The sequence below is a fragment of the Mycteria americana genome, chromosome 16 (genome assembly GCF_035582795.1).
Source record: "Mycteria americana isolate JAX WOST 10 ecotype Jacksonville Zoo and Gardens chromosome 16, USCA_MyAme_1.0, whole genome shotgun sequence".
NCBI classification, from domain to species: domain Eukaryota; kingdom Metazoa; phylum Chordata; class Aves; order Ciconiiformes; family Ciconiidae; genus Mycteria; species Mycteria americana.
This window is the reverse complement of record NC_134380.1, coordinates 10,641,092-10,654,257: the sequence shown is the minus strand read 5'-3', so window position 1 is coordinate 10,654,257 and position 13,166 is coordinate 10,641,092. Positions and strand designations below refer to the sequence as shown.

Below are 13,166 nucleotides of genomic sequence, written 5' to 3'. Positions count from 1 at the left end.
AAATTTGCTACTAAATGAGGTTAAAGGGAAGTTATACCATATTGACTTTCCATTCTGAGTAGTGCAACATTTTAAAACTCTTTTGTACCACATGAGTGCAGGCAAAATTTTTAACCACAAATATCCAGCTACAGAAAAAAAGGCTCCATGAGAGTCTATACATGGGAAGCTCACATCTTTTTCCTAGCTCTGTATTTGCTCATGAAGCTAATCCAGTTGGGTAATACGTACATAATACCTAAAGGTATTACAGAACAAAACAAACAAAAAATGTATACTATATGCCTTTTATTCACAAGCTCATTTTTCAGCCTATTTAGAGAATAAATATAATAAAGTCAGCTGCCACATCATTGTAAGATCAGAGTTTAATCCACCCACAATTCAACCTTTTTCTTAAAAAAAAAAAAAAAAATTTACACTCCCTCAAGGCCTTTTATACAAAGATTTCATATATTACTTTGCTATAACCTACTTTCACCAAGGAACAAAAATACAATTTTTCTTATTAATATCTTTTTGTATAGAGAGCCAAAACACTATAAACACAAATAATTATTATCCAGACACTAACAAAACATTGTACAATAGTTCTTTAGTGCCTCCAACGGTAAGCATAGACTGATAACATACAATTTCTTTTAAACGAGTTATCAGTAAATTACATTTGTTAAGTGCTAGTGACCTTTATCAAAGCTTACTATTTCCAGACTCATATTCAACTTCACTTCCAAGAAACAGGAAAACTTAGCATCTTAAACAATCATGTAGGTTTAATGAAAAAAGTTGTCATCCTCATTTTAACAGGACAGCAAGAAATATCTAAGAAGTATTTTTATAAAGGTATCACTTACTTGCTAACTTCCTTATACTGTGCTATTTCCTCTATATAAAGGAGGTCATGTAGCCGTGACTGATAGTTGGTCTTGGTCAATGATTTGTCCAGGACAGATTGTGTAAATAGCTGGTCAGCAGATAGAGGGATTTGGTATCTGGTAAGAAGGCTCTTCTCCAATTCAGTAGTTTCATTAGGCTCAAATTCTACAATAGTCTTAGAAGTAGAATCCCAACGCTTAGCTGTGGTTAGTAGCTGTTGCCGTGCATGCATCAGGTATTCAAGATCTGGGTGCAGATACATAATAAGGAAAGGAAAGAAGTTCAAACTCCGTATATGTTTGGTTTTTATTAAAACAAAACACTATTAAAAATAATCCCATTAGGGATAATGAACTAAATGTAGGTAAGAGTCCCCTCGGTCTACAACAGCTTTAGTAAGTTCACTGCTAGTAATTGCCATCCCTACTTTTCAAGTACACACAGAGAGCAAGCAGGCTCTCAAACAAGATCAGAAAATAAAATATTCTATAGACAGCAAATAGAATGAGTACAGACAAACAAGGAAAGCACTTTTATTTTAATAATTGCAAGCAACTTTGAAGGACTTGGCATCACAATATGCTTTCAAAGCCTAACTGCAACATCATCTCATTTCAGAAATATAAAGTAGTGAAGAACCTTACAATATATACTATAAAATTTAGAAGGCAATAAAAACAAATTTATAAACTAGCTAGTAAGGAATCATTAAATTTGCAACATTGTGAAAGCCTTTAAAAAAATTTCTACAGTACCATAATATGTGTATTCTGCAGACAGTTGCATTATATAGCTGAAGTTAGTTTGCTAGGCAAAACTTTGGAAATGTAACGTAACATGATATAAAGTTATAAAATTAAAAGGAAATTAATTTTTCAGTGTACCCTAATTTCAGGGACCACATAGCTTAAATGAAAAACCAAAGACCAAGAACTGTCTACAGCCACCCAAAATATATTCATTAACACCACAGAAAACACTATGACAACAGTGCACCAGTTAACAGAACTGCAGTTAAATTGCAGAGCTGAAAATATTTGGCATTTATAGTGAAGCTATGATATCTTAATGTATTATCTTGGCGTAAGATTTAAGATAGGTATCCAGGATATCACACCAACGCTGAAAAATGTGCAAAAAAGACATTTTCAAATTCAAATTAAATAGTTAACATCATCTTGACTGTCTTTATTCTAAATAGAAGGAAAACAGCTTTTTAGCAAAAGAAATCTCGGTTCAGCTTGACTATGACTACAGGAACATAGCTTATCTTACTCGCTAATCTCATAAGTATGTGTTCACTAAGAAGCCAAATTTAAATATCTACCTCCAGCCTGAACCATATTAGTAGCTACAGTTGTATGGCAAGAAAAAGTCCATGTTTGTGTGGTTTCTGTGTTTGAAATCACCTCACCATAAATGAAGCTTTCTCTGGTACTAACCATACCTGAGATCACAAAAGCTCCGTAATTGTGCTGGGATTGAGTCCTTCTTTCCTAGAAAGACAGCCATTTAATTCCCAGCACTAGAGAGGCTTACACTGGAAGCCTGACATAAACAGTTCCTGGCACAGACTGCGCATACGATGACCCTTTCTTAGAGAGCATTTTGTATATTCTCAGTGCACAGAAAACTTCTCTTAGTTCTCTTTTTCCATAGCAAATAAAGATTTCAAAATGCATAATGGAGGCTCCTCCATTAAAATATTTTAATGTTGACCTTTCTTTCCCACCTAGATATCTAGACAGGGCCCTGAATTACATGCAAATGTAGAGACCTCAGGCAGCTTTCTGTTTGAAAAGCAGTTCCATGAGATTCCAATTCATATATACCAAAAGTAAAAGAAACAATGGAATCAGACACACATCCAACATAGTTATCCCTTTTACTTGCCTGCTTACACACTTCTTAGATTACCTCAGCAAAAAGCCCAGGATTTTGTACTTACATTTATCTGTAGAGCACCTAGCACTCTTTTCATTTGAAACAAATACTAGTAACAACCTGCTTGAAGACTTCAGTATCGCTCTGCACACAGCCAAGCAACATGTGAAAAGGAAGTATCAGTACCTCATGCTAGAAAGTGCTATCTCCACTTCATCCATCACTTTCACGTGGACTTGAACTGGCTGTTCCTTGTATCGCTCTGGTTAGTAGTTAGTTTAAGCCAACAAGGACCAAGATCATAGACTGGTTTGACAGTAACGCTGACTTTGTAAATAAGTTTATGGCTTAGTTTTCTCCATCTTAAACAGGTTTACAATAAAAGGACACCTGTTCTCCACAAACTCAATGTCTTAGGAAGCCTGTCAGCTGTAATTACCCACATTGTTACATGGAGATCATATAATAGTTCCTGAAAAGACCACAGCCTTGCTTCTAAGCGTAGTTTCTCGTTCACAATGCAATATTCTCTGCTTCAAGAGACATTACAACCTGTACAGTCTTCCTGCTCTTGGCTACAAGTGCTTGGGTCGGCTGGAAAGATCAGTTCATGATCTTTGGTATTTGTTATTTACAGTTTCTTTTTGTTAATGTTGCAAATGTTAACCTGTTATATGAAAATAAAGGCCAAGAATAGGAAACTGCTGGTTTTAGTTTCATCTTCTTTCCTTCTTTTTCCTTTTTCTTCTTCTTTCTGCTCACATCCCAGTGCCACAATTCTGTTTCTTTAGTGTTTGCATCACTCAAATTTTCATAAAAAATTATCAAACTCTATCCCACCCCCTTGCTTGCTGCCAAGTGACATAGTGACCTATATTTAGGTCTCTTAATCTTTTACCATAAATCAAAGTGCTTCCTTCTTTTTTGCACCTCTTAGAACATCTTTCAATTTGTTGACATCTTTCTGATAATGGAGTTATTTCAGGTTTGAACTGAGAGGTACAGATCAATTTCATAAACAGAATACAACCCTTACAGTAACATGTAGTGGGGCTTTTTTTTTTACTGGAACACACACAAAAATATAGTTACACTTTCTTTACATTTTCAAAATTCATGTTAACAGCACTTCACTGAGTTACAAGCCTATACTTTGCCTCTTGCCTTTGACAACCCTAATCAGACATTGCACGGAAAAAAACCCCACAACTTCTCAGATAGTCTGCTTTAAGTAATGAATGAATTACCAGGTGTATTCTTATACAGAAGCACTTCATCTCTCTATCTGACCTTTTTCTATGTGTTTAACATTTTCATCAATACAAGAATGATTATAAAAATATAAACATACTTCAACTTCCAGTGCTGCTTTCAGACACATATCAAACCAGAAATTCCAAGCATTTTGACAAGATGTAGGAGTCATATCCCAACACAGAGTAATAGTCATACTCCAGTTATCTGCCTTATTTAGACCTTCTGAAGCTTTTGTCCACTATTTATATTCATATATATGATGAACATAACATACAGTAAAAGACATTCACCAGCTGCTAATACAGATGCTGTTCTGCCCAAAAATGTGAAAAGGAAAGAGATGGCATGAAAGATTTCCACTACTCCAAAAGAATTTTTTAATACATTACCTTCAGTTGAAGCAGCATCAATCATTACTCGTTGCATGAGGACTGGTTCTAATCCAAAATCAAACACAACAGTTTGGCGAAAAGTTCCAAAGATTTCTGTGTTAAAGGCTATACTGACTTTGTATATATAATGATCTATTCCGTTCTGGACCATCTTTCCTCCTATCCATTCCTGACAGTTTTCTGGAACTTCTTGTGATACCTGGGTAGTGCTGTCTCCAGCAGATATTGCAACGATACTAAAATGTGGACGATGGGCATCATAAAGCAATGCCACTCGATACAGCATTCTTGCAGGCTATAAAAAAAATGCAAAGGTTGAAATGACAGTATGTTGGAAAACTGAAATTATTTCAGGAATATCTTCATTTGCAATCAGATAATGAGAGCTTATAAGAACTCTCAGCTTCTCAGAGCAGGTACAAGTCCTGCCCGCTTTCCAGAAATCTGGCCAGTCGATACATAATCGCCAGAGCTGCTGGGAAAAGAGAGAGAGAAGGGATGGTGCTAGGAAGCTTCTCTATTTTAAGAAGAATTACGCAATTGAAATCTTAATCGCAAAAGGTTATGGGCTGCATTCTAGTTATTATTGACTCACTTTCAAAAGATAAGTAGTCCTACCTTACAAGTGAGAGCAAATGTCCATGTCTGATGAGACTTTTTGGTGGTGACAGTTACCGATAGCTCAGGATTATGTTCTACTCTCACTCCTTCTACACATTCACTAAGCTACATTAAAAGAAAAAGAAGATAACATTAAACATCTACAGACAGTATCAAAATAAAAACATTCAGGAAAAGGTAGTATTTTTTTAACAGAAAATGGAAAGAATGGTTTCCTAGGTTGTGCAGGATTGATGCAAGTCCTGCGTAGGAATTAATGAAAATATGTGCTAATTCAGAGAGACAAGCAAGCCAAATCTACTAGATCATACTATGTGAGCAAATAATATAACCATTTAAGGACAATTAACCACAGGATTTGATTTTCAAAAACCAACTTAATTGTACATGTTTAAAGTAGAACATTATTTCATTTGGAAAGAAGAATCTGATACAATTGAGGCCCAAAGACTGCATTTCCAGAAGACCCCAGATCTCACTGACGTCAATGAGACTACTAGAGACACCAGGAAACTAGAATCAGGCTTTCTACTCATTAATGCATTTTGCAGAAAGTCCACTCTTCCCAGATTTTAATCAACAATAGATGGACCGAAAACTCCTTAGGGTCAGTGGTAAGTAGAGCTGGTCGAATGCCGCAAAAACGTTCTTTGGAATTCCAAACAACTGCTAAGTTTGATCATGTCCATACCCCACACTCTTCAGTATTCAAACTTTTTTGAACATTTAGGGGATTGGCTGTTCTTCATACAAGTGCCTGCAGCTGCAGGCAAAGAAAAGGAGCCATGCACAAACAAGAGTATTCTCCACTAAGTCGTGAAAGCTTCGCCATTTATTGTTCTCAGTTTAAAAAGTTCTGCCATCTAGTCAAGGAACAGGAACAATACCATGAGACTTGGCTGACCCATCCTGCACTGGGAATAGTAAATATGCAAAATGAATAAGTTGTGATTAACCCATAAGCTGTAATTCACAAACTCTACTGAATTCTTGAAAATGAGTACATTTGCAGAAATCAGCCTAAGTCTCTGGTATCTTTGCAAGAAGACATAGGGCAGGATGGAAAGGGGAGCAAATTGGTTGGGCAATTTCTTGGTAAGGAGTAATTCAACCAGCTCTGATAGTAAGGGCCAAAAACAGGCTCATCTGTTAGTTTTAAATATGAGCACATAGGGAAGTAGTATATTTTCCTTACCACTTTCTCAGGAGATAACGAATTCATCCATTTCTCAATCAAGGTTTCCATATAACTGCCCGAACATTGTTTGTTTTCCTTCTGCTGTTTTAATCTGATCAAGCGGGAAGCATATCGTTTTTGCCATTCTGTTAGCTCTTCCTGGGAATGTGCTGAAGTACACTGTGCACCGTACCTGCAGATCCCTTGCTCTAAAAATCTACATAAAATAGGAAAAACGATTATGCCTTGAACTTTTCGGTCTCCAATTAAAAAAATAAATTTATCAAAATTTTACTTTTAAAGCCAGAAGGACATTCTTTAAGTCTCTCTCACAGAACTAAAGGCAGTTTAGTCCATGTGAACTAATTTGGAAATATATACATCTATGCAGCATTTCGTAAGAGAGGCAGCAGCCTCTCTTACTGCAAAGTCCAGAAAAGCATATCAAATTTCTTTGAAACATAGGGGGACACAAGTCTTCTTTAGAAATTTCTAGCTTCAAAGAAGAAAGAATCAAGTGTTTGTACAGCAATTAACACAATGAGATCGTGGACCATCCCTGAAATGACTAGGCGCTGTATTAATATGAATAAAACACTGTTAATCAGGGGCAAAGGGAAGATATAACAAGTTTCCTCCAATCATTACATTATTAGCTGATAAATACTTATTCAGCAGTTTTTCCTGGAGCAACAGTGACATCACATGGTCCTTTCTACCAAATACACCTGCACAGAAATCATCTCTCAGGGAAAAGGTTTAATCCTCTTCTTTGTACAGGGTGTATCAGTCTAAAAGGATCTATTTTTGTGGAGGTTAAGGATTTGTTAAAGAAGTAAATTTTTCATTTAATGGCATGTACTGATGCATCAAAATTAATGATATTCCAAACACCTTTATACAATTTAAGCATTCTAGTTCTCAGAATTATTTGTAAGTCTGGGCAAATGCCTGTATAACTTGAGAACTATTTTTATAATTAAACTTTATATTAAAATTATAAAACACAAGGCAATAGCTGTACCTTCATCATTCTTCAAAACTGAAGCACTTAAATAGATGACAAAATGAAGAATAAAATAGGAGGGGGGTAAATTCTGAAGGTACTAAGAAAGTGTTGGATATACAGAATAAACATCAGGCCAGGAGGCTGTTTTGTTTGTTGTTTTGCATAAGGAGACTATAAAGAGTTAATGTAAGCATCACATTTATTATAAACAAAGCCAGGCAGGCTGATCTCTGTCAGGATATTAAATTTATAGAAACTCTGTAAACATAACTATATTTGAATTTTATGTGGATATCTGTGTATATACTCATATTAAGAATCTCTTCCTACAGTGATGAGTTACTGTAAAAAAGAAAGGATGCACCAAGACTAAATTAATACAGCAAGTCAGGACCCCACATCATTGACGAAGACAGCAGAATGGGATCAGTGACTGAATAACCTTTCCATAGTAAATGTATTACGTAATGTAACATTGAATTAGAACGTGAACTTTGAGCTACGTGATAAAAACAAATAACACCTGACTATGACATGGAAACCTTGCAGCAAAAGTACCCGGATATCTAGGCCACACTTGCATTAGTGGTTATAATTTGATTTAGGATACACTTTTCCTTTAAGAAAAGTTTAAGTATTTAAAGGCTTGAGTGACCAAATTGTAAATAAAATAAGCATGATATGTATCACAATGTTACTAAAGGCATTCTCAAGAAATGTTCCTTAGTATATTTTAAATTAAAATATTTTTCTTAGCAGTCAATTTCAATATTTTTATTGTAAATTTTGCAATTCACCATTGCATTAGAATCCTAAAGTACAATTATGATTTTCATGGCCCAAAGTAAATGGAGTGCAAGCATAAAAAAATTGTTGACCTGTTCTTATCAGCTACATAGCAGATTTAAAATCAAGTGGCTTTCCTTTTCATTATTTAATAGGGAAGCATATTACTTTAAAATGTCATCATTATGCAATTTTTCCAAGTTCTCATTGTTCGTATTTTAATAGAAACATTTTTTCTCATTTTTAGTTTCTTATTTAATACCTCCTGCAATTCCATAGCTTCATTATCTAGAATAAATTTGCTGTACTCCTACTGCTTTATGGCACATGGGAAAAATAAATCACAGCTTCAAAAATTCGTATTCAGTACCTGTAACTGTCTCCTTACAGGGAACTAAAACCTTTAGTCCATGGTCAGAATGATATTGTTCCTATGGATTTGCTGAGTAAGGCACATCCTTCTCACTGTAAGGGTTAACAGTGTGCATAAAGCTAATTACAGCTTTAGTGGAAAAATGTTTCAGAGCAATGGTTGGAAACATGGTATAGATGTTACTCAACAGAAAATCATCATGAGCTAAAAACTGTAAATATCTGTTTTTAAAAATTGCTGAATATGCACCAGATATTATAAAAGTCAACAAGAGTTGCCAAGATTTAGCATCTCTAGAAAATCACGCCATAAGTAGCCCAAATTCAGTGATTCAGTCATGTAATTTAAAAAGCAGGTCAGATTCCTGCTCATTTTTTTAAATTATTTGCATCAGTTACATATATGGCAGAATCAAGTGCATAATGATGGTTCCTCCCCATATATATTAATACAGTTTTACATAAGTAATGGCAATTAACAACACAAACTAGAGGCGATATTGACTAGTAGACTGAAACAAACAAGGAGGAGAAACTCCAATACAAGCCATTGGATCTTTAGCAAGGCAATTCACCTCTGTGTATCTGAGCTTACGCAAAATGGAAATAATGAGAGCCGGAGGGAAATTCTACATTTTTTTTTTATCTGAAGACAAAGACCATCTATCAACAAAGCCCATTTATCTGAAGGCATGCACCCTATCTGCTGTGAAAGCATACTTCACTGTGCTTCAGGCTGCTAACACTGTTGTCTGTGGGAACTTTTCACATCTCTGAAATTATAAAAATTAGAAAAGGTAGGGGAAAAAAGACAGATGCTGACCCGTCACGAGAAAAATGGTCCTCCAACCACTCTCTTATGAAAATGGAGCTAGTGATTCCATTTTATAAAGCGAGGTGCTTCTGGATAAACTGACCCTTCCAAATATCTGTGAACAAATCAACTCCTGTTCTAACAGGTACCTTCATTTTCCTGACCTTTTAATCATTCTGTCAGCAGCTAAATAAAAGAGGAAACGTTATGATCCCTTGGAGAATGTTGATATAAAGCAATGATTTTACCTTTTACATAGCGTGTATTCTTCACTGCTTGTGACTCCCCTGGGTGGAGGGCGGAACTGCCAGCCATCCCGGGACCCTGCCAGAGTAGCCAAAACTTAGGTTACTTTTCTAATTGCCAAGTATTTCTAAGTCAAATAGTAACTGTCCAGGGAACCGTACCTCTAAACATCAACCCAAAGTGTATTTGTACAAAAGCAAAATTATCCACCAAAAATTAATTTTCAATCCCTTACAAATTCATTCAGAACAAAGGCCCAAAGGCCCAAAGGCTGTTGAGGCAAGTTTCAAACAATTTGCAGAACAGAGCAGGCTCTGATACAGCACTTCGATGGATAAACAGAAACTTCTGCCTCCAAATTCAGTCAATGATGAGATAATTCTACCTCAATCCCCAGGGCTAATCACAATAGTCAAGCCCCTTTCTTGCTTTTTGACTACTATGCAGTGCTGAGCATTCAGCAGAATCCAAGTCTTCTCACTACAAAATGAAGTAACTTTAGAACTGAGTTACATACCTTCTTCTAAATCTTCTACATGATATCCTGATGGTACTTTACCAGCTGCCTACAATTATATAAAAAAGCCACAGTTATAAAGGAAGCCAAAATAACTTCATCAACAAGAACTGCTTTGGCTTCTTTACTGTCAAAATGTGTTTTAGAACAACCGATACAAAAATATTAATCAGAAGTCTGAAATCACTTCCAGTCACAAACATGAATTTCATATTACCCTAACAACTGGACTGCAGCCAGTGATAAAAGGAATTCTGACAGGAACCCTGAGTCCACTCATTGTTAGAAGAAAATTTTAAGATATTTTTACAAGACCAAATTCCACTCTGTAATCGCTTTAATGTGGACAGCTGTGAAGTTTTTAAAAGGCCCAAAGTCTAAACTGTATTGAGATGTCTTTCAGCTTTGAATCTACATTAAAAATAAAGCCCAAATCAACAACAAAGCATAAGAGAAAAAAAAAAAAAAAAGGAAGTGGCAATTCAATCAACAGACATGACAGATTAACCTCTAATACAAAAAAAGGTGACTGAGAGGTAACAAATTCATATTTGTTAACCTATTTCTTAAGTCATGTTTATTACTTCAGAATCATTTCCACCAGAGAAAAATACAATAAATAAATAAATAATACAGATCTAAATGCTTTGAATTCTTTCTACTCACTACTTCAAGACAGCCAAAACCTATTAGCATCTTTCACTATTTTCCCATACGTCATGCAAGATTGAGAGGAAAGGTTCCTGAATAGGTAGGTGGTAAAGACCGACAGACCAGTGGAAACAATAACGTTTGAACCAGTACGTTCATAGTGAGCCTGGGTCTCCTGGGACAAATGAAAACAAGCCTTTCAGCTGTTTCAGGTACTGCTCATTATTTTCCCAATAATATGCTCATTATTACCTCTGTTTCAGCAAGAAGTGTTTTCAGTCGTGTCAGATCTTTAGTTACCATCCCGTTCTGGGGGGAGAAAGAATATTAATACATCAAACACATAAACCTTCACATGCATTAAACCACAGCAACAAAGTTCATCTCCCCCTGCACTACCACCAAGGAGAAGGGCAAGAAGGAAAAATGAGTTTGACTTACAATGAACAATCTTAAATGACATACTACATAACACTGAGCAAACATTACAGTGAAAAAAGGGAATTTTACACTGGCCAAAACCAGCACTAGACTTACAGCAAGTACCAATACAGGACAATGCAGGAGAGCAGCATATGTAGAACAACTTGGGGAAAAAAAAAATTTCTTATGAAGTTTAGCTGCCACTCAAGACAAATATTAATAGCTACAAAACTTATTGATTGCTGTCCTCCAGAACAGTACTCTACATGCACAGTGGCCCTGGAGGCAGTATAGCCCAACAGACAAGGACTCAGGAGATCTATGCTCTATTATCAGCTTGGCTACCGGCCTGCTGGGTGACCTTAGGCAAGTCACTTCAACTCTCCATGCCTCAGTTTCCCATCTGCAAAACAGGGACAGTGATACTGACTGTCTTCACAGGGCACTTGGTAAGCTGCTGATGAAAAGCACTATACATGAGCCATATGCTATGGTTACTGAACTGCTTTGGCTCTAAAGGAATTAATATAATAAACTTTCACTGCTGTTGCAGTGATGGACTCATTTCTTCTTAAGGATCTACTTCATAGATTACTAATTTCTACAGTTTCATAACTCTCTCTACTCTGATGTAGATAGACCATGTAATTTTTGGAGTTTTCACTAAAAAGCAAAGATTAGCCATGTAACTAAAAATAACTGCATATTCAAGTACATCTGAAGTAAAAATCTTTCAAAATTGAATTTATCTGAAATATATCGCTAAGTGTAACGATTTCACGCTCATGTAAGTGAAAACTTTTATTAAAGGAACCCAGACCTGTGGTTTTTATTTCAATAATCTCTTCAAAAATTTAATGAAGTGCTACTACATTAGTTAGACTTCTCCACATTTTGACTGTGCTACTGAGCAGCAGAAATTACTCTCTTTGTTGAAAACTTACACACTCAACACTTCTCACACTTAGGCTTTTTTCAAAATGATTTTTTACTTCTTCAGCAGAAAGGCTGCAAATTGAACCTGTTGAGCTTAAACGTATTAGAGCATAAAAAAGTTAGCAAAAATCATTCTCTTAAGCCACTGGGGAGGAAACTGGATGGATTCCAACCCTTCAATAAATTCATTCCAAAACTTTGTTTCATTTCTCCTCTCAGACAATGGCAGAAGTCAGTAAATCAGTTGCTGGTTTTAATATTCCTACTGAAAACAACTGTGTCTAACAACCTAAAGCTTGTAAAAACCTCTCAAATTCTGCTTTGGGACAACAGTCTGGAATTATATACGAAGCTACCTTTATTTGCACAACAATAGCTCAAAACAAGGGCACTGTACATTTCCTGCGATAAGGAGCTTTTGGCTATTTTACTAATTTTTTCTGAAGGCAAGTTTCCTTCGACCTCACCAGGAATTTTTCAATGAAACATTTTTGTCATTAGAAAACACCAGCTAAACAAAGAAAAAAACCTTTTATTTATGTAAAAATGGCCAATGGCAGGGGGAAGGGAATTAAGGATATATACTAGACAGACGAACAGAACTCCCTCTCAAAAACAACCTACTGATTAAGTTAAGCACCAAGATATAGGAGACATGATCCAATTTCAAGGTAATATGCCTTCCTACAACAGTTTCTGATGTCACTTACCCGTTCCTCATGGTCTGACCAGAGCTGCTCTTGTTTGTGCTATGACCATGTTTCTGGATTTAGCATCACCAGCAGTTCATGGTGACAAACTGCATGCTATTTAATCTAGATTACAGAAATAAAAAGGACACTATCCTTTGGAGACTTATATACGTTCCTAATTTTCCCCATATAAGTAGTCACATAAGAGTCAGAACAGTTACTTACATGTATGGGGTTAAAAGCATCTTTACAAGTTTTGGCAGTTCAAGGGTAAAACAGAAGGTTTGAACTCAAAAATTTATTTTCGTCTTGAAATGCAAAGCTTTTTCTTTTTCCTGAAAAGCTTTCCACAGTGTCTTACAACTTATCACGGGCCAGTTATTGAAAAGTCCTATCAATAATTTTTCTGCTTTAATGGCTAAACTTCGTGAAGTACACACAAAATGGTGTCAGGTGCAATTTTAAAAAAGTAAGCAAAAGTTTGAGATTTACATTATTCTAGTCAATCACACA

General features: G+C 35.8%; 1 protein-coding gene across 6 annotated transcripts in view; it reads right to left on the bottom strand.

The window, feature by feature from the left end:
* HELZ (helicase with zinc finger) overlaps positions 1–13,166 on the bottom strand; it is a 92,812-nt gene that overhangs the window by 56,493 nt on the left and 23,153 nt on the right. For all 6 annotated transcript variants that reach the window (XM_075518521.1, XM_075518525.1, XM_075518523.1 and 3 more), the window contains 7 exons: positions 10,855–10,911; positions 9,952–10,000; positions 9,437–9,512; positions 6,226–6,424; positions 5,028–5,135; positions 4,407–4,704; positions 855–1,122 (listed from right to left, as the gene is read on the bottom strand). In XM_075518521.1, the coding sequence (XP_075374636.1) occupies positions 855–1,122; positions 4,407–4,704; positions 5,028–5,135; positions 6,226–6,424; positions 9,437–9,512; positions 9,952–10,000; positions 10,855–10,911 (1,055 nt within the window). The remainder of the gene's footprint in view (positions 1–854; positions 1,123–4,406; positions 4,705–5,027; positions 5,136–6,225; positions 6,425–9,436; positions 9,513–9,951; positions 10,001–10,854; positions 10,912–13,166) is intronic.